Below are 23,312 nucleotides of genomic sequence, written 5' to 3' on the forward strand. Positions count from 1 at the left end.
GCTGAGAAGAATTAAATTCAAGAAATACGCTGTGAAGACATTTTCTTTTCCATTATTTACAGCAGTCTATGCTGATTCTATGCGGTGTAGTTTCTACGTGAAACAGTGATTTCAAGATGTGAGCACTGTTGTTGCACTACTCCGTACACCTCAAGTTTCATTTAATTATTTTTTATTTGTAATTCCGACTACCAAGACATTTTCTTTTTATATTATTTTCAGAAGTTCATGATGCTTGTGTATCTAGAAATTATTGCTTAAAACACAAATTGCGGTGTGTGATTCATTTTTTGCCAACCTTTGATGTATAATTTTTAAATGTTGAAGTGTGTTTATTGTGTTTAAGCCTAAAATTTGATAATATTGTTTATCATTAAAAACTGCATTGTTTTAAATACTTCATTGCTTTTCGAAACGGATTTATATTAAATCAATGGGAAAGGTCTCCTTAAATTTTTTTTGCTTATTTCCTAATGAAGATGTTTTCTTTCACTCCCGCAAAAAAATGTGAACTTTGTGTAAGGCAGAGAGTTTCTCGAATGGCACTTGCGTGTTATAATTTAAAAATATTAACGTCTGGCATGAATTAAGAATTTTTACTGAATCTGTCATGTTATTCTTGGAGAGCTCATTGGCGATTGATCATTGGCATGCAGTTATTAATATCTGGAAATCGAATTTGAATTTTAGACACATTTTTCCAGACTGAATGAAACCAAAATTTGACACAGAACTATAATTGTAATCGGAAAATCACATGCCAAATTTGATATATTTAAGTCACTGCATGTTTGAGTTCTCGCTTTACATGTTCGTGTTAACCCTTTCTAGGGCCGTGGGAAGTATGCTTCCCACCAAATTCATCAATCTTTGTATGAAATTATGTAGGTTGGCATCAGTTATGATAAATTTTTTTAGTAAGTCAGAAACTTAGATGCTTCAGTTCTTTATCTCAGACAAAATGATGTGTCTTGATTTGTTACTTAATTATTAATTAAACAAATTAATTAATTAATGAAATTAAATTTATCTAATAAGCTAAATGAATCCCTTTTCTTATTCTAATTTCAAGCCTAAAAATATTTTAACATAATATGACTTGAAAAAAATGGCCCTTTAAAGGGTTAACTTGTAATCGAACAACTGGACATAAACTTCATCTGATTGAATTTCGATCAAAATATGACAGATATCTACAAATTCGGTGTAAAGACCATGTACTAAATTTCATCTGTCTAGCTGAAAGCGCTTTTGAATTATCATTGTCATAGCTAGACAGATGAGCCACTGACATAATGCTAAAATGTGTTTTTAGAACTCAGGGATGAGTAAAATGTGGATATTCGTCAAAAATCTCGAGTTCGAATATTTTGAAGATTGCAATATTTTCTCTATGGTTCGTACACCAGAAAGTACAAATACCTAAACAGTAGCGACAACTTTATGCCTAAAGATTGATGGAATGAAATAATTTCAACTATTTCTGATAATATAAAGTGATAAAAGCAAATAAATTAATAATAATATTTTAATTTGATAAGAATCTAAATTTCAAATACTAAACCTATACTTTAAAGTTTAGTTAGCAAGGTCTAAACAAGGTTATCGAGTGCATTTGCATTTGAAAAGCTAGATTGACAGACATCCATTGAATGGATTTCATTCAAAATTCGATAGAAATGTACAAATTTGGACTAAAAGTCCATATGAAAAAATTCATCCATCTAGCTCAAAGCGGTTTTGAATTATCGTGTTCACGAACAGACAAACATAATGAAGAAAATGTGTTTTTGAAACAATTGTTCGAACTTGAGTTCGAACGTTTTTGCCGATTGCAATACTTTCTCTATACTTCGTACACTTGAAAGTAAAAGTGCGTGTAATCCCCGATTGTGTATAATTAGTCCTTAACTATTGCTTATTTCTTGAATAGATTTAAAACTTCCTGCTATTTTTAATCAATATTGAATGAGATGCACAATGTTTTAAAAATTCGCTGCTCTTATACTTCACTCTGTCTTTTTTGTCTTTGATTAGAAAATGCGGAAAAAGAAAGAAGAAGAAGAAGCTTTTTGGGCGGAGTACATCGAACAAAGAAAGAAACAACGAGCTAAAGAAGAAGAAGAGCTACGAAAATTGAAAGAAAGACAAGTAAGAATGCTTAATTTAAACTGAGTATTAGATCACGGTAAAAAAATGTGTAATTTTATTGGTTTATAAGGATTTATCTTAAATATACAAATGCATTTGCCATGCATGGGTTTTTAAAATTAATAAATATACAATGCATCAATCAGAAAATGGTTATTCTGAAAATTCAAATGAATAATTTCTAAAATTTGAACTTATCCTAAAGTTAACCATGAAATTCGCATTGGTAAACGTTATAAGTTTCTTGATTATTTTATGAAAAACGCGAACAAACCATCCGTTGAAAATGAATAAAAGTTCAAAAAATCAATAAAACTCATAAGTTGAACTCGAAAAATCCAAATCTTTTCACTCAATCTTTTAATAAAAATCATATTTCAAATTGTTTTCAGCTCCAGAATATATTATTTTATTAGTATTTTATATAAAAAAAATCCCTTTTAGTTGCATAAACAAAAACAGCTGCAATATTTAATGTGCTCAGTCCTTTTTTTTATTTATCATTCTAAATGTAGCTAATAAGCAAAAAAAAAAGGAATACAGTTGAAGGTTTTAAAAGAATTCAAATAAAAATTATAACTAGGATGAATCGATTTAGTTCGACGTCATTTTTCTCTCTTTCCTTTTATATACAAAGTAACAATTTTATTAATTCCAGTAACTAAAACATTAAATATAATTAGTTCGGATTTGTTACATAAAACTTTTTTTTTCACTCTTTGCTTATAAAAGAAAAAAAGATTCCATCTTTTGTTTCCGAAAAACTGTTGTTTTTAACAGATGAGTGCTTTTTAAACACTGCTATTCGTTATTCACAGATGAAACCTTGGTGACTGCACAGTTTCATTTCAGTGTGGCAGATCGTCCAGGTTATCAAACTTGAAAGAATTGTTTTTAAAAGCACGGATTTGCTTTTGATGCGCTAAAAAAATGCATACTTGCATGCAGAAGTTTTTGTACTTCTTTTGCATAAAAAAAACTCAACAATTGAATGATTCCTGTATTAGCTTTGAATTCAAAATTAGGTAGCAGGTTTCCAAATATGCCATTTCATATGTTGGTTAAATTTAGTGCTGATAGCGGCTTACAGATTCCTCAATTTCAAAATTCTGTATACATGTATAAGGGAAGCACTTATTGATATAACACTATTATTTTAACGAAGTGTCTTATGCTAAAAACCTCAAACAATGAAGCATGCAGAATTTTGCTATAACTGTTAATACTGCTAGCAACATATGGCATTATAGTACAACATGTAATACCGCATATCACATAAAAAAATTTGTGAATAGATGTGGTTAACTTAAACAAGGCCGGCCTTAAGAGGTGTCCGACCCAACTGGCACAATTTTGTAAAATCCCAATACATTTAACAGCGTAATAAATAATGAAGTAATAGACAATATGAAATTCATAAAATAAACAAAGAAAAAAAATTATAATATTTATTTTAAAAAAATTAGAAACATTAAAATAAATAAATTTAGTTAACTTTATTAATAATATAACAATTAAGTTTTTTTTTTAAAAAAAGAGAGAAATTTTATAGTTTTTTTTTAATGGATACATTGTACAACAATTAAGTTCTTTGTTTTTTAGGGAATTAAAGCCTTTAAAAAATTATTTATTCAAGATCACTTAGAATATGATGTATGGATATATTTAGTAAAAGAAAAGAATTGAAACATAAAGAAAAAAATGCAATTTTTAGTCTTGATTTTACATTAAGGGAAATTAAATTGAATTACAACCATATTTAACATTATATTATTTGGAAAATCAATGGACCACAGAAAGGAAGCGAATCACTGCCGAATTCGAATTTAAAGGTTCGAATTAGGTAGGTCCATTGTAATAAAAATGATTTATCTCACTTCTTTCTTTCAAAGCAGGTTTTGTATTGAAGTCACTATATAGATAGCAATACGCTTTTTCTGTGTCATATCCTTTCCTGGATTGTTAAAAAGCAATCGTGCCTTTGTCCTAATCCTGGAAACAGTTTGAAATATTTTCCCAGTCGGGTTCTTGGGATTACGGATAAAAGCAATTGCACCCCTCATACATAAATCAATTAGGGCCTACGTACTCCCAATCCCTTTTCCACAGATGTTACAAATCCGATGGCATTGTCACATTACACGGTTGCAACTGATAAACGTTTTCATACTAGGGAAAGGAAGAATTTGTTGAGTTTCTGCACTGGCTTATTTTCAATGTTTCGGAATATATTTATCAAGATTTGCAAAAGAAACCCTGACATATTGCAAAAGAGAAAGAATGCCGCCAAAAGTCCCAGCGAGGTGTATTTTTAGAGTATTAAACCCCGAAAAAGAGATCTTTGAAATTACAACAAAAGGATAAAAAGAAAAATAAAGATAAATCTTCAAAAATGTTCAACTTTTCTTGTGTACAAATGCTTTTTTTATAAACGTCTTTTCTAAATGCCTAACGTTGAAAATGCATGTCTTTAATAGAAAATGAAGAAATATAATAAAAAGTCTTAATTTTTTTTCTGGGAAGGGATTGTTGTTCATGACATGGACATAAGATTATTACAGCTCTTAAAATCCTTGAATTGATAATTGATTTGGAATAATTAAATTGTTAACATATACTATGCATTTCAAGAGGCTAATACTTCAGAATCTCATCTAAAACGCAATACACCAAATTTAACTGCTAATTATGTTTCTTGACAAAGTCGTATCAAAATCACTAACTTTTGTAGGAAAACTAGAAAGGGAAGAAATTAACTCACTTAAATAAGAATAACAGACAAAAAGTTGAATAAAGAAGCTTTTAAGTGTTATTCATTCTACAATAATAAATGTTAGCATCCACATCATTAAAACACATGTACACTTCTAATAACTATAAACTCCTCTATGTTGAGTAAAAATACGCTTCTTTGTTGTACAATGAAAAGTACTCTTATGATTTGGATGTCAAATTTATAAGAATCAGATTTAAGGATAATTATTTTGGAATATATATTTTCATGAAAGATAATAAGCGAAATGAAACGAATTTTAAAAAAAAATGTTTTATGGCTTGAGGATTCTTATATGTGTAATTTCAGGAATTTTATTTGGGGAGAATTTTCAAAAAATTGTGTTTCCGGGTTTGTTTTTTAAATAAAAGAGAATTCATTGATGTTGTTTTAGATTTAAAAGTATAAAGTGAATATGAAAAAAAAATATTAAAATAATAGATACAAAAAATTATGTATCTATTAATTTTTCAGTGAAATTAATGCGAACTTTAATTATAAAGATGCAAGGCAAACGTATTATTAAGGATTTATATTTAAATGTTTTAAATTAAAATTAATAAAGACTAATAGAAACAGAGAATAATATTCTTAATTAAAAATAAATCTCCACTTGTGTATTTCTATATTTCAGAAAATGACTGCCTTCAAAAACCCAGTAAAAAAACTGCAAATAACTTGCAAGAATCAAAAAATGTAATAGTTTTAAAATCTTGCTCTTTAGGAAGAGAAAATGAAAATACCCAGACTTCTTTAAAATAGTCATCCCCTTGATAAAGGGCTGGCGGGCGAATTTCAATGTCAAGCCTTTTTTCCTGCATGAAAAGCCGCAAGTCTTATTAGTTGCATAATATTTTTTGTCTGGAAGTGCAATTTTATTCTTATTTATTTTATTACAGTTTAAAAATTTGCCAAGGCTGTTAACTTCAATGACAGCCTGCTAATGCATCAGCTGTATGTGAAAAAGGCAAATTCAGTTTGCAAGCGAATTAAAAACAATACGAAAAAGAAGTCATAGGATTAATTTTCTGAAATTAAATCTATTCCACCGAAGAACCGTCGTGTAAGGGGGTCTGTTGCACGTTAAATCCGTCCTGACCAAACGTCCTCCCGCTGGTGTGGTGTGGTGTGGAGAGGGGGTGCCAGCTCCGGTGTCGTCCTCGTCATCTGACCGCGGTTCAAAATTTCGAGGCCCGTCCCAAAATAGCCCTAGTGTTGCTTCAAACGGGGCGTTAATATAACTAAACTAAACTAAACTGAAATTAAATCTATATTTGATTTTGATTTGAATAAGAAGTACAGCGCTGGACTATGTTTAGAGCAATTGATTGAATCGGCAAAAAGGCTGGCTCTCAATTTAATAAGTTTTTTGCATAACAAAATGTTTTAACAAATTTGACGCATGTCATTTTGATATAAACAGTAATAGTGTCGCTAACAGTTATTATACAAAGACAGCAAATCGTCGTTAAATTACTCGTATAAGCATTTCATCTACTTCTTAGCATCATCTTTTAAACAGCTGTTTGAAATACATCCGCGAAAATCTTAAGCATTGGAAAAATATATACAAAAGTCTTAAATATCGGAAAAATACATACACAAGAAATGGATAACGTAGCATTTAGAAATCAAAAACTTTCTTCAGGTATTTCCTTTTCCCTCATTTTTTCAATGTATACAGATATTCATATATAGAATTACACGTTTTATGCCATTCAATTTAAAAGAGAACTTTCCCCCAAAAGCATCATTTTTTTTCCTGTCTGCGCTCTGGTTTTGATTTATATTGATGTCTAAGCATCTTTTGGAAAAGAAGTGTCGTCAATCCTTTGATGCTTTTCAGAAATGAAGGCTCTATGATCAAGGATTAGGTTAGATCCAGATTTCACTAAAAGCACGTTTTTTTTTTAACTGTACAATAATGCATACAGTCTGAAAACAAGAAGACAGACTACACCATTTTTTAAAAAGATTTTTTACAGAAAAATTAAAATAGCTTTTATTAAATAAATAATTGATGAGGAATACTTTTCGTATTATAAATATCCTATCCAACTTCAATATGTGGTTTTCTTTTAATTCGTTTTTAGTGAACATTCTTCTAAGCTGCATTTCAAGTTTACTTAAATTTGACTTTATTCTGCTTTATTACATTTAAAGTAACTTAGATTCCTCATTTCTATGATCTTATCCAGGTTTAAATATCTTACGATACTGGAACGTTCAAGTTTAAAAACATGTTCAAATATCATATTTAAATGAATCGGTTTCATAAACGATTTTCTAAAACGATTTCATAAACTATTATCAGGTTTCATAAACGATTTTCTGAAACGATTTCATAAAGGATTATCAGGTTTCAAAACGATTTCATAAACTATTATCAGATTTCATAAACTATTATCAGGTTTCATAAACGATTTCATAAACTATTATCAGATTTCATAAACTATTATCAGGTTTCATAAACGATTTCATAATGGATTATCAGGTTTCAAAACGATTTTCTAAAGAGATTTCATAAACTATTATCAGGTTTCATAAACGATTTCATAATGGATTATCAGGTTTCAAAACGATTTTCTAAAGAGATTTCATAAACTATTATCAGATTTCATAAACTATTATCAGATTTCATAAACTATTATCAGGTTTCATAAACGATTTCATAATGGATTATCAGGTTTCAAAACGATTTTCTAAAGAGATTTCATAAACTATTATCAGGTTTCATAAACGATTTCATAATGGATTATCAGGTTTCAAAACGATTTTCTAAAGAGATTTCATAAACTATTATCAGATTTCATAAACGATTTCATAAAGGATTATCAGGTTTCAAAGGAATCAGGTATCATAAACATTTAATATATCGGAACTGTCAGTGCACATATCCATAAGTATCGATATTATTTTTGTAATTTAAAAAATAAATCATTATTTCATTTTTTAAATATTAGAATGAGGAATAATATTGGTTTAAGTCGTGTATTTTAATTTTTCTCAATTACGATGTACTTTGATTATCAAATATTTATAAATATTATTTGCTCCATCCCCATTTAGATTAAAAGAAAAGAGAGAAGGAAAGAGGAAGAAAAGAAGCTACTAGAGCTTAAAAAACAACAAGAAGCTCAGAGGATCAAAGAAATGGTAATGGATTACTGATTTGGAATTTCATATGTATATTCTGTCCGAAAAAAGTCTATTACATTTAATACATAGACTGTAGTTTAAAATCTAATAAGTTTCTTCCTTAAAATATATGCAGTGACATATTACTTTCTATATTTAATGTAGATTTAAGGACCACAAACAAAGATCATTATATTAAAGCAAATTTTATTTTTTATAGGAAGAGAAGAAAGCCCGAGAAGCTGAAGCAAAGAAAAAACGCTTAGAAGAAGCCGAGAAAAAAAGACAAGCCATGCAAGATGCTCTCCAACCGAAAAAATTCCAAGAACCAGTCACACCGAACTTCATCATTACTAAAAGAGCTGAAGACGGCTCTGTTGTTCCAGGAATTGACAAAGTAAGAGCCCATAAAGTTTTCTCTCTAGTCCTACTCTGTAGAGGTAGGATCCGTCATCCTAGGAAAGAACCATCCACCAATCATTCCCTGTTTTTTTGTCACCCATGATGACAAAAAAAATATCTTTCTTCTTGCGGTAACCCCAGATTTTATCAGAAAGAGAAGCAAAATATCGTACACCTTTATATAGATTGAATTGTATCTTTAGAATTATATTGTAACTCTAGAAAACTGAAATTAGGAAATGAGAATAGAAAAGTTCTTGATTGACATATGAAACTAGCAAATATTTTTCATTTTTTCAAGAGTTATAGTTAATTTTAATTATCATATAAATGAAGAAACGGAATAATCTTCAAATCTTATTTGAATTCAAAGGAATTAATTTGCCTTTTATCAATTTATATCTTTTGCATTCAAAGTATTAATGAATAATGAGAGATTTGATAAAGTTGTGTTAAATTAACGGTAGAAATTAGTCATGGGATTGCTTTTTTGTATAAAAACATAATACAAGGAAAATGTTTGTCTGAAAAAGTATTAAGGCTTTTTAAAAGGCTGCATAAAATCAAGTGCTTTTTATTCAATACGTTAATGGTGGCAGAGTCAGTTCGTGTACAGAACTGTTACACTACCAACTTTCTCCTGAGAAGAAGTGTGTCATAACTTATTTTATTTTTGAGCTTAATATTTAAAATTTTCAGCGTTATATAACATTCCAAGGATCTACACATTCATATTATAAACATTCTAATGCTATTTGCCTTTCAGCATTTTCTTCCTTTAAATAAAAAGCTAAGAAAAATTCCTGAAGCATATTAGGTTATTTTGCATTTATTCCCCTTCTCAGGAATGTTAGACATAGATGTTCAAAAATGTACTGCATTTTCAACCAATCCCATCTTCCTTCTTCTGCACATGCGCAGTAGCGAAGCTTTGTCTGTTTCCATTGTGGCACAAAAATATGTATCGCACCAAAATATTAAAAGTTACAAAATTTAGATTATAACACTACATGGGTTTACACTGGATAATATAATAATATGAAATTTTTTACAGATCTAATTATTTATTTTATAGTCCAGACTTTATTTATTTTTTTCAGTTCCCTAGTTCCTTATACATGAAGGCTGAGATGTCGAAAACGAAGGAGCAGTTAGCGGAAGACAAGAAGATTGCATTGGCTTTCCGAGTGAAGCCACTGCAAATCGAAAACTTGAGTGTGGCGGAATTGAAGCAGAAAGCTCAGCAACTTTGGGAAGCGATCGTCAGACTGGAAAGTGAAAAGTATGATCTAGAAGAGAGGAGAAAACGCCAAGAGTATGATGTAAGAAAATATTTCTGTCTCAAAATGGCAACATAAATATTTTAGTAGTCAGAAATATCTGTGGCACAAAACTAAATCTTCTCTGTCGTTTCAAACTAGTCTCTCTCCATTTGGACAACGTTGGCAATATCCTTTACTCGCCTTGTGGCCATTTTTCATATAATAGTATAGCAACATAACGTCTGAATAATTGACTCCTGCTAATTTCTTTTTATTGCGAGTAGTTAATATCAGTAACATATAACATGTGTGATGTGTATGGTTCTCAAAAGAAAAAAAAATATTCAAAATATAGTATACTATAAAAATTTATTTTAAATAAAAATGATAAAATTGTTAGCATAAAAATTCTAATATAGAGTGATAAAATAAATGTATTATAGTTTGTTTTTTAATTATATTTGTGCTATCCTTACATTTCACATTACTATTGTTGCTTCCAATAATAGTATTTTTTTATTCCTCTTCAACAGTAAAAAAAAACAAAAAAAAACAGTATTTTTATTGTTTCTTTAATTTTCTTTTTCATTTCAGTATTTCTATTGTATAAAAAACAGTATTTCTATTTTTACTTCAATTTTCTTTTCATTTCAGTATTTCTGTTAAATAAAAAACAGTATTTCCATTGTTGCTTCAATTTTCTTTTTCATTTCAATATTTCTATTGTATAAAAAAACAGTAATTATATTGTTACTTTAGTTTTATTTTTCATTTCGTCTAGTTCTGGTTGTGGATTTCTCATTTAACAGTTCATCTGAAAATTACCCCAAACGTTAAATTTTTGTCTTAAAACATCATTTTATTTGAAAAAGAATTTACTTTCACAGTTACTTTCCAGTTACCAACTGATAATTAGGTACAGAAGTACAGAATAATTAGACACACTGATAAGTACAGAGTAATTATACAAACTATATGGAACTCTTTTGACTAGAAAAATGTTTAAAAACACTGCATATACTTAAAGTTGAGAATAAACAAACATGCGATGTGCAATTATTTTGACCTGAAAATATTTGCATATATTGTATGCAATCCGTCTGGAATGGGTTAGCAAACTTTTGGGAAATGCTGAAATTGCGTCTGTATCATTCGATACATTTCGGAAACTAAGTTATCATAGATTGATTTGAATGAATTATAATATACATTTATATCGTTGACCTAAATTGCGCTAATACAGCATTTATATAAATTGCCAATCACTTCAACTCAACTGATGTATCTAATTATTAACTAAAAATAGCTCTAAGACATGGCAGGGAGAATTATTATATAATAAAGGGACCCCGAGACCTTGAGAGCTTTTTGGGGTATTTTCAATGTCAGCTAATTATGTGCTTTAATTTGATTTATTATGATCAAGCACTTAAATGTATTCAAATTTCTATCAAATATTGTTTAAATTTAGAACATTATTCTTGAGACTTTTTTCATGCTATCGGTGTCATTTGCAAATAAGCTTTTTTTCCCCAGTTAATCCACTGATTTACAAGTCAACAACCTGATAAACTTTGAACTTAAAAATTTATAATGCGCTAAAATATTTTATAATTAGTTACAGTTTGGTATTCAGAAACATGAAAATTAAATTAAAAAAATAATTTAACTTTATTAGAAACGAGATACTAAAATCACTCTAGGGAAACATTTCGAATTAAATATTTTATTATTTTAGGTTTTCATAACACGCCTTTCTTAAAAACGGCTTAAATAGAGATAAAATCAGTGAAAAATATACGATTTTTGAAGTTTACATGTGGAGAAGAGGGTTCCGAATTTTATATTGACGAAGGGCCCCTATAGAGCTTAATCCGGCCCTGCAATTAAAATTGAGTAAAATCAGCTTTAATGTATGTAGACACGCCAGAAAATTCTTAAATACTGCCATGTTTTATTCTTGGTATTTAGAATTTTATGCATTCAGAATTTATGTAGTATTTAGAAAAATTTAAATTATTTAGTATTATATAGTATTTCTATAGTGTGATAGCTGGTATGTTAAAAGGAAGTTTAAAAGAATCTTTTTTTCATTTTCAGCTGAAAGAATTAAGTGAAAGGCAGAGACAAATCAACAGAAGCAAAGCTCTGAAGAAAGGTTTAGATCCAGAGTAAGTAATTTCTTTTTTCTGAAAGGATTAGCAGATAAACATTAATATTACGTAAACAGTAAGATGATCTTTGCAGAATTGTTAATTCGTTAAAAATAATACTTCTGAATAAAGTACGTGAGTAAGTTCACTAATCAGTAGATTAATATACATTATGATGATGGAACATATTCACTGAATTTTTGAATTGCCAGTTATAAAGTGATAAATTCTTAATATTAATTTATTTGTTTGAGAGTGTTAATTTCAGAAAAAATCCTTTTATTGTGTCATGGGACAATAAAAATACGCAAATAAGTGATAATTCGCAAAATATTTTCAAACAAAAGAAAATGCACAAATAACGTTGAATTAGAGAATAAATAGACAAAAACAGTTATTCTTCACAGGATAATAAATGCATCAAATAAAATAAAAAATACACGAATCAAGTATAAGCAAAATATTTAACCTGCAATATTTTAATAGTTACATAAAATATAGAATATTTATTAAAAATTCTATTGAATTTTTATAAAAAAATAAGGTCACTGTAATTAAATTTAATTTAAAAAAGCCTTATAAATTGTCTTCTGTTTCTCAACTAGCAAAACGAATATAGTTAAGTGTTTCCGGGCAACCACAATGTCATTAATAATTTTATAGAAAAAATAATATCTTTAATGTATTTCAACTTGCAAATGTTGTGGCTGTTACGCAAATAAGTAGAAAGCATATCGTGAGAAAAACATCAAATTAGTCTTCTAAAACATATTATGCAAGAATTAATATTATACTTGCTCAAGAATTCTACCATTTCTTTTATAGAAGTTATAGGCTATAATATCTCCAAAATTGAGCTGACAATATAAAAATATATAATCTTCATAGCTCGCTCATGAGAAAAAGAATTGATTTTACCCTAAAAAAAATCAACATTTTAAGACGATTATGAAATAATACTAATGCTATCTTCTAAGAAATTAGGTTTTATATTGAAAATAACACCTAAGCTAGCACCGATGATAGAGTGAATGAAAGAATAACTACTGACTTGGTAGGATTATTACATCGTAAAAATGACATAATATTACTTCAAAGCTTCGCCTAGAAATAAAGTGCTGAAAAAAAAATAGGATTCAAACTCACTTGAAACATCCAGAACTCATTAGAGTAATGAAGAATTTGTTTAAGTTAAAATATTTCAATATAATACAGTACATTAGTAGTGCATTAGTAGCAATTCAGTACATAATACTGGCAAACAGATTATATTCAACCCATTAGTATCGACCTGAAAATTTCAATTTTTCCATTATCATTATCTAGTTTATTACATATTCTAATGTTTCATATATGGTTAATGCACTTAGTAGAGTCTTTTTATTTCCCGAGTCTGTAATATACTCTTTCACTTCAAGTTTAGAAATGTATAGAATTTCTGTCTCAAATTTGCAAATTATTTGATTATGAATTATTATATTTAGGTCGCTAACTTTTGATTTAATTTAATAAAATGAAACTATATATATGCATATGGTTAAAGTTTTTTTTATCAATATAAACTGAAATAATATAAATATATATTTCTTTATGCGCAATTACATATTTTTAATTATTTTTTTCAGGGCATTAAGTGGAAAATATCCGGTAAGATTATTTTCAACTACTTATTTTAATCTCTTTCTGAAACTCACGCTGGTTTTTTTTTGGTTATTATTAAAAATTAAAAATAAACAAAATCATGCATTTTTAAACTTAAATTATTTCTGTGTATCAGATTAAAGCTTTTTTCCCTCATCTGAGAGATAGGCTCCTGAATGGAAGACGACACACTGAACATTTTAATCCTTTATTTCTTTTTTTTATCCTATGCAACGCAACGTCACAAGAACTGCAAAACCATTTTAAATTTTAGTCGCGAACAATGCTTCGAATAAATTGCAGTTTCGTGGGGGGAAAATTAGATTTCGTTTCCATCCTTTCAATGCGAAAGACATTCTTTCTCTTCACAATTAGTATTGGATTTCGAAAAACACTGTATCGAATATAATCAATTAATTATTTGGTTCTCATGATTCATTTGCAAATAAGCTAAAAATTATGTATTTAAAAAATTATATGCGAAATACTTAACATTTAGCTTTTCTCTTTATTTTTCAAACTTTTATCGAAACTTTTAACTCAAACTTTTATCGAAAAAAAAAATGAAACTTTTGATATAACACTCGAACTAGGGATTTAAATATTAAATTGTAATTTCTTTCATCCTTTTGACCTTTTTATAATGAACTTAGTGAAATCTTTTGTCTTTGCGCTTACTTTTCCCTAATCCTCGTAACATAAACTATAGACGCCTACTTGTACATATAATTAAAAGAAGCCTTTACAAGAAATAGACGATTGAGATGTTTCCAATAAGTGACAAACAATAGTGAATACAATTCTTTTTCTGTCATTTTTACCCGGAAAGAGAGTTGCGATTGATTTTTCGAGAGTACACAAATATTCCGAAGAATTATTTGTCTCCCAGAGATTTCTATGTAAGACACAATTAATACTAAGGAATCTTCGAAAGCTTAAGGTAAATACACTTCGAAAAGCTCCAAAAAACACACTTGGACAGAGTCTGAGGAGAAAGACACTTAAAATCTTGTTATCCGTTGAAAAAGAAATTAAGGGAATAAGAAATGTCAACATCCAAAACTCACATAGGATAAAATTTCTCATTTGTTTTATAAATTAATTCCTTAACAAATAATGAGGATTCTGCCCTCGAGGAGAACTTTATTCCCATCTCCGGACAAATTAAGAAATTCATTAATAAAACTGATGTACTTTTATATAAAAATATAATAAGGTATGAAATAAAAAATAGTATATTTTAGAAGTTATGAAAAATATAAAGTGTGAGTTAAACTGCATGTTCTGATTTCAAACTTTTGCTTTACAAGTTTTTTTTCTATATTTATTCGAAAGACAAATGCTTCCAGTTTTGAATGCATTTGAAAGACAAATGCGTCATAGGTATTCAATCAATGTTTTTTCTCTCTCTCTCTCTCTTTTTTGAAACTCAACAAACATCAATTCTGTGACGCCATTCTTGTCAAATTTTGAGGAGCATGTGCTTATCTATTCGTGAAATAGTATCTGTGATATGTGCTTACAAATTAGTATTACTTTCTAGACGCGGGAAACTACCTCAGTAATAATTAACCACATCTGTGGATTGGCCGACATAAATTGCATTTCGAACGGTTTATTTTTGTGGGGGTTTGTAGAAGGTCACGCGTTCGAGCTTTCACGTCAAAAGACCATCACAGATTGGAAAGCCCATATCATAATTACTATTGCCACTATCTATAGTGACATTATACAGGAAGTTTGCAGATAAATGTATTACAGACTTTAAATCTACCGTATAAAAAACATGATGACTGATTGTAAGGCCATGGCATCAAACCGGAGGGTTCCATGTTCGAGACCTGATTCCAGCGAAGAACCGCCTTGCAAGCGCTCCTAGTGCACACCAAATATCCTCTAGATGGTGTGATGCAGACATTTGGAGACGTAGGGGTCATTTCTGTCGTCGTCCTCGTCATCTGAATGCGGTTCGAAATTACGTCTGTTCCAAAATAGCCCTTGTGTTTTAAACGGGGCGTAGATATAACTAAATCAAAGTAAACTGTCGAATAAAAAAGTCGCTGTAGTCTCCCCGAAACTTCTTACATACTATTTAATGTAAGTGTTATCTTTCGTCTCCAGCATAAAACTCTCGAATATAACTGTGAGCACCATGATTACTCAGAATTTTTTTTTCTAAGTTACGAACATGAGTATTTTGTGCTTCGTAGCATGAGGAAAACTGAGTATCATTTTGGAAGTCTTTTTTTAAACTACTGAAACCAAAATTTGGCCCAGAACTACAAGTTTAAAAGTACGATTATATACCAAATTTCATTAATCTAAATGTTTGTGCTTTTGAATTATCACGTTTGAATTCACATGAAACTTTTTTTCCGGATTATACAAAATTTGATATGAATTTACATTTTAGATGTTAAAACTGTGTAATAAATTTTACTTATATATCCTTATATGTTTTGTAGTTATCGCACTCATTTGCTATCAGACAGATAGACAATTATATACTTTCTATGAATAGATTTTCTCCAAAATCGAGCGAAATCCACAAATTCTGTGCAAAACAGCATACCAAATTTCACCCATTCAGTTCAAAACATTTTTGAGTTATATTGTTTACACACATAGAGACACAATTCCAAAATGACTTTTTCATATTTTATAAGTCTGAAAAGTGGGGAACGAAACATTCTCAAATAACAACTCGTCAAATGTCGAGTTCGAATTTGGTGACGATTATAATATTTCCTCTTCGTATTTTTCCTACACGAGAAAGTAAAAAAAAAAAAAAAAAAAAAAAAAAAAAAAGCATTTTGAATGAATTATCTGTCAAAGCATGCATCTTTGAAAAAAATATTACCTGATATATATATAGCTTTAAATATAATGTAGCTTTGAAACCAGAGCCTTCGCTTTCTCTTGTCCTACTTTGATTAGCCGGATATAATATTTTTAGTCACAGAGTTCTTATTTTTATAGCTTTTCTGTTTTCTTTCTTTTTTTTTAATTGAAGAATTTTATTCAACTATAAAAATTCTTGGTCCAATTTAACTGATAGATTTATATATTATATTACTGATAAATTTTAATCAATCTTGTACTGTATTAAAGCTACAACACCCTAATCGATAAGGGTAGAAAACAGTAGAAAAAATAATGCGATACTGAAAATAAAATCATAAAATTAAAGTAATAAAACAAAATAAAAAAATAATGAATATAAAGATATGTAAACAATTTTTCAAAGAGAATTTATTAAAATTCATTAGGAAAAATATTGAAAAAATTCACGTGTATCATTAAATTCAAAATCTCCAATATAAGTTGAAAGATGAAAAACCTGGCATCAATCGCAGAATAATTTTTTATTGGAGAATCATGGTGTTTTAATATCTGTTTGTATGACTCCATTATATCATACAGATGGAAATTCATTATTTTCTCTTATGATATCTTTTGAGAAACGTTTTCCGATAAATTATATGTTATTTCTTCACCGATGAAATATCGTAGATAAAATATTACAGTTTGTAATGAAAATGTTTTTCATCATCATAGTTTTCGGAGATTTTTTCGAAAAAAAACAACTAATGTAGCCTTTCTACATAGAGACAAATTCTTTCAGTCATATTAATAAACAAGACCTTAGTTCTGGGTTACAGTCTGTATATTTCAGCTGATCCCATGTATGATTCTATGTATTATTTAGAAAATGAAAAGATTCATTATTTTTGGGGAAACGGTATTTCATCAATTTGAGTGATTCTTCGATGTCAGGATTTACATAATATTCTGAATATATTTTTCCTTTTTAAAACATGAATTGAGATATACGCGTTTACTTCTTTTGATGGTTTTCATCTTAGAATTATATACTACTTAATTATGAAAATAAACCTAATTCAGTTTTTCATTCGTTGTAAATTAATTTGAGCAATTATTTTAAAATAACATCATATGGTTATTTAAATAATTCCCTCATTGTTATACTACAATTCAGTTTGACTCTTTTTTTCTTTTTTTTTTCAGCCAAAGATTAGTGTTGCTAGCAAATATGAAAGACGTCTCGACAGAAGAAATTTTGATGACAAAAAGTCTCTATTTGAAGGTGTAAGTATATTAATTCCTTTGATCAATTTGATATTGTTCCATATTGTGAGCACCATTACATTAAGAGGAGTATCAAATTTAAGGAGATAAATATTCTTTGTATAAAAACATCTTATTTTAGACCCTTTTAGTAAACTGGGCTGGACGTTTGAAAGTTTCATGTTTGTATAGATGGAATTTGGTAATATTATTTTCATTCCTTTCTTGATATGCTTTTTGATGCCGCGGTGGCCTGGTGGCAATGTCTCGGTTTTGAAACCCTAGGATTTCCGCCTCGCGGCCTGATTTCACCGAAGAACTATCGTCTAAGTGGGTCCGATGCGCGGTAAATCCGCCGGGGCCAAGCGTCTTTCCTGGTGGAGTTTGAAGAAGGGATGCCAGCTTAGGTGTCATCCACGTCATCTGACCGAAGTTCAAAATTACGAGCTCCTTTACAAAATAGACCTAGAGTTGCATTAGAATGGGAAGTTAATATAACTAAATTAACTTGATGGGCTTTTTGAAATTCTGTACAATCGTATATCTTCGATGATAATATAGTATTTACACATTTCTAGAACTTAGTTGTCATTTCATCTTTAATTATATTTTGATTCAATACGAGAAACGCCATTGTAAATTTGAGAAAATTTGGTCTCAATGTAATTATAATAACAATGTTGAATTATGAATTAATTGAAAAATAATTTTAAAAAAATAATCATTTTGTTAAAGTACTGAAACAAATAAAATATTTTTTAAATAAAAATCTCGTTGTCTAAGCAAAAATCGTAAAAACTTGAGAAACTGCAAATACTATAATATGATAATCAAGTCACGATGAATAAAAGAAAAGAAAATGTTAAATAACTAAAAATTTAAATACAACAGAACGTGATTAAAATGCCACTACTTATAATTTATATATTAACCCAAGCTTTTAGGAAAGTTTTTAAAAAGTATGCTTTTATTATTTCACTAAAATATTTTGCCTTTTAGTACAATAACAAAAGTATACCTTCTAAAGGCTTCTTTATTTTTAGAATTTGATTATCAACGAAGTAATTCTTTAAATAAAACGATTTATTTTAGCATTTATAATAAATTTAACTATAACAATTGAACTTTCCACTTTACTCAGAGTCTCCGAACTTCTGGATTATCCAGTTACTCTGGGAATCGATGTTTAGAAATTTTCACATTTTCAACACTCAGTTGCGAAAATTTAATGGACTGTTTAAGGGTCCATTAGTATAATCATTTCCAGATTCATTAGTTGCTTCTATTAAGTACATTAGTTCACTTCCTCTCCCAATTTTCATTGATAGAAGCAATTCTAAAATACTTAATTTGAGGTTATATTTATTTATGTTTGAGGCTATTTTAAGAGAATGGTTACTATATCTGCCTTGTCTTAACTTTACTGGGAAATTTGTAAATTTATCCAAGAATTAATTATTGCATTTATTTCAAGACAATGCCTTTAGTGTTTTGTCTAATTGCTTAAAATGACTAATGATATTAAAAAGTAATTAAAAAATTCTGTATTTAACATAGAAGAGAGCTAATTTCAGGCGTTCGTATCCATAACCGAATAATTATAGCGACTGCTTAAATGTATTGTATCAAAATAACTACAATAACCATATGTCGTGGATTGAGAGTCTTTTATTAGTATTCAATACAATATTTTAAAAAAATAATTATTTTGTAAACTGTTTCAAATTCGAAAGTAGTAATTTTCCGTTTTACAAAACTTGCGATCCATGACAGCAGTTCACTTCAATGTTCGATTTCATTAAGCATTGAGGAAATATTGTTGTTTTTAATTTCCTTAATTATTATTGGAGATGTTAAATATTTTTACTATTAGTCCTTTTATTATTTATTTTCTTAAATAAATATTTTTGAAAAAATGAGATTGATTTGTCATGAAAGATCTAGATAGAATTTGGAACGATTGATTGAACGATTTTGATTATATTCCACTGCCAACGAATATTAAATCCATCCGTCATTTTCTGTTTAATTGCAAAAAGTAAAAAGGAAGGGCATTTATCAAGTGGCAGATATTAACAGTTTTGAATTTGCTACACGCGGAACTATTCCAAGGAATTTTTGAAAACATTTTGGCAGGTGTTTCCATATTAATTGTTTACAAATCCAGAAGACAGCTGTTTTCGCATTAACTGTTCGCAATTCTTTTGAAGAGAAGAGAACCTTCATTCGATATGGAAATTAAGGTTCAAAACATTTAATGGTTGAAACCCATGAAGGATAAAATCAATTTTCGTGATTACAATAAATAGAAGGTCGTCAGATAAGTTTTCTCTCTGAATTTCTCGAATATTTCCACACTACACGAAGCGCATTTTCTGTTTAGTTTTATTGTATAGTCGAAGGAATCAGGTACTAATTTAAAGCAGGTCTTTTACCAATGCTCAGATGCACTTAAATCTGATCATTCCGCGTCAGAAGTGGAAACCAGCTAGATTTAGTATAGCGTGGAGCAAAAGATTGGATATCCGATCCGTTCATATTTCCATTAATCCATTTCTATCATGCCATTTGGAATGCTCTAGAGAGAGAAGTTTGATGTGAGTTGATGGAGTACACTCTAGCAAGACTTTCAACGAGGGAATCAAAGTGGAACAAGTGTGCAGCGGTTGTCATTATCCCCATTAATTGAATGAGCTAAAAATGAATTGGTGTGGAGTGAAATTTACCTACTTAAACTTCTACAGTTTGCCGTATAGACCTGCAATTTGTCATAAATCCGTAATTTCATATCAGAATCATGTATGAAATTTCATATATCTGGTATGTTGTGTTTTTGACTTACGTGTTGTTATGCACTTGAATAGATAGATTTACAGATAATAAGCAGGTAATAAACCCTTTGATGGATTTAGTTTCGAATTTGATACAGATATTCAAAAGCCATAAGCCGAATGTCATCCATCTAGCTTGATGCGGTTTTATCCATATTCACATGCACCCAGACGGACAAAATTACAGCCGACATATTTCCTCTTCGAAACTTCCTCGCAAACTCTCTAATAAAGCTGTTATCTTACTTCCACCAACTTACAAATTGTGAATCCTGTACAGGATCTGACGTCACGAGAACTCAGGCTTTTATTTTTGGTGTCTCGCAAATGAGCGTTTTGCACTTCGTAGCATAGGGAAAAGCGTTCATTCATCTAGAAAGCCCCCTTTTTAGCAAACCGAAACCAATATTTGTCGCAGAATTGCAGTTTTAGTAATAAAATCGAATACTACTTGTAATTTATCTGTGTCACTGCGTTTCTGAATGTACAAATTGTAATTGCATGCAAATGCATAGACCAACAGACAATCAAACTACTGAGGATTTAAATCAAAATTGGATACAGCTCTAATAAAGATCTGTATCAAATTTGATACAGCTCTATCAAAAGCTGTTTGATGCTAAAACTGTGTGTCAAATTTTATCCATTTTCTTCTTTGTATTTTATAGTTAACGTGTTCACTTTCTTTTGGACAAACAGACAGACATACTTCTACGGAATGTATTTCCTTGATGGAAAGCGACAAAATCGCTATAAAATCCATATTCCAAATTTCATCTATATAGATCAAATCATTTTAAGCTATCGTGTACCGAAAGACAGACATAATATTTTTTTAAAAAATGTGTTTTTCAGTCTCAGATAGGCTTGAAGCGGCGAATTATATCCAATTCCATCCATAAAGACCAAAGAAATTAGTTACCGTGTATAGACAGACAGACATTCATAATTTTTTTTAAATGTGTTTTTCACACTCTTATAGGTTTGAAGCGTAGAATTTCATTAAATTTCATCCATACAGGCCAAAGCAATTTGAACTATCGTGTACCGATAGACAAGCATAATTAAAAAAAAAAATTTCAGAAGCAGTAAAATATGAAATGTAAAATTTCATCAAAATTCCGAATTCGAATTTTTCGACAATCACTACTTTTTTTCTTGTAAACAAGAAATTAATAATTACCATACTTTTTTTTTCTTGTATGATAATAAATAATAACGGATTCATGGTTTGAAATTCACACAATTGATAGAATCATGTGGAACAGATTTAACAAGTTTCGTTTCTTGTAAAGAATTTTTCGTGGCAAATATGTTTTATAACATGAATCTAGAAAAATAAAAGAAATTTCAGTTTTATATAACGATCTCCAGACTTTACATTAAAGCGACTCTAGATAAAAAGGTCCTAATTTTCGCTAGTCTTTATAAAAGTAATGGATATTGCTGAGTATTTCTAGTTTCGTCTTCAGCTTGTTCTCAACTAATGGCATGAAACGAAGAGAAATTTCTCATTCACCCGTGAATAAGCATGAATTGCCCAAATCGAAAGTAGATACTAAAATGAAAAAAAGCAGAGTATTAGAACTAATGAACTCTATTGAGAGCTGAATTCTCAGTACTCTAACATAAACTAAATGGGTGATTCAGACTGAATACCCTAATTAAAGAAAGTTTTACTGCGAAATGAATGCCGCAATTTCAGATGTTTTCACTTTGAAGTTTAATATAAGCACACAGACTTTCATTGGAGCCAAGGACTAAAAAAGATCATAATATTAATGCCGAAAATGGTAAGACAAAACAAGTCTATAGAAGATATGGACGCTCTAATGGGATAGCTATAACTAAGCTACTTTATTCTTTTGTACCGGAGAGATTAAACTAATTTATTTCTTTTCTTTTTTTTTAATCCATGAAAATTTATAAATATGTGTTTGATTTGAGGTTTGATTCAGCTTTTCTGGCTCAAGATCCAATGTAAAGAAGTTATTGTAAACAAAAATTCTAAGCATGGTCAGACGTCATAAAAATTTTAGAGGGTATTTCCTCATAAATCTCTCATCAGCTTCAATATAATACTTAGTTATAACCGGCGGAAGTGGTCTGTCTTAAACTCACTTGCAGACAGCCTATAAAATGTTTTACTACCTCCCGTTGTGTATAAAATTATGAAATTCCGGCAAAGTTGAGCATCATGAGAGTGCAAATTTTTATTTGCAAAATTTCAAATTTTTATTTCCTCTTATGGGAGCAATATAATAAAGAAAATCCGAGCATATGTATTAATTGCAGGGCACTCACGAACAATTGTTACGAATGACCCATTTTTGGCGTGAATCTGGCGTTTTTACTGAATCAGACATTGGCGATTAATCATAAACATGCGGTTAATACACAAAAGCCAGAAAATGAAATATATATTTTGGCCTCCTCTTTTCAAAAATACTGAAACCAAGAACTAAAATAAAGCTACAATTGAAGTCTTAAATAAATGCCAAATTTTATTTTTCTAAGCTATTACATTCTTGAGTTATCTCGTTTATATGCATGAAAAAGTGGAAACCGACAGATATTTAACTCCCTTTCTCAACTTGGATACGGATCGCCATTTTAGATACTAAACTTGTGTACCAAATTTCATCTATCTAGTTCCATACGTTTTGTAGTCACTGTGTTCGCCTGCATTCAGACAGACTTCGTCTCAATGGATTTCGTTCAAAATGTGATAGAAATCTATAAATTTGATGTTAAGTGCATACACCAAATTTCATTCGTCTAGCTGAAATCGTGTTAGAGTTAACTTTTTTTTGTATGATTTTTTTCTTTTTGTGTGAAATAAATGAGGGTGATATAATTCATGCGCTAGATT

The 23,312-nt window shown here is 29.4% G+C and overlaps 2 protein-coding genes across 2 annotated transcripts in view; one reads left to right on the forward strand and one right to left on the reverse strand.

Annotated features, from left to right (window-relative positions):
• LOC129961013 (circumsporozoite protein-like) overlaps positions 1 to 23,312 on the reverse strand; it is a 290,038-nt gene that overhangs the window by 195,317 nt on the left and 71,409 nt on the right. The window lies entirely within an intron of this gene.
• The window catches only part of LOC129961011 (troponin T, skeletal muscle-like), a 37,380-nt gene that overhangs the window by 6,643 nt on the left and 7,425 nt on the right, over positions 1 to 23,312 (forward strand). Inside the window, exons 2-8 of the mRNA XM_056074802.1 lie at positions 2,038 to 2,151; positions 7,994 to 8,080; positions 8,283 to 8,459; positions 9,565 to 9,786; positions 11,827 to 11,897; positions 13,505 to 13,526; positions 17,550 to 17,630. Coding sequence (XP_055930777.1) covers positions 2,038 to 2,151; positions 7,994 to 8,080; positions 8,283 to 8,459; positions 9,565 to 9,786; positions 11,827 to 11,897; positions 13,505 to 13,526; positions 17,550 to 17,630 — 774 coding nt within the window. The remainder of the gene's footprint in view (positions 1 to 2,037; positions 2,152 to 7,993; positions 8,081 to 8,282; positions 8,460 to 9,564; positions 9,787 to 11,826; positions 11,898 to 13,504; positions 13,527 to 17,549; positions 17,631 to 23,312) is intronic.

Source organism: Argiope bruennichi, chromosome X2 (genome assembly GCF_947563725.1).
Source record: "Argiope bruennichi chromosome X2, qqArgBrue1.1, whole genome shotgun sequence".
NCBI classification, from domain to species: domain Eukaryota; kingdom Metazoa; phylum Arthropoda; class Arachnida; order Araneae; family Araneidae; genus Argiope; species Argiope bruennichi.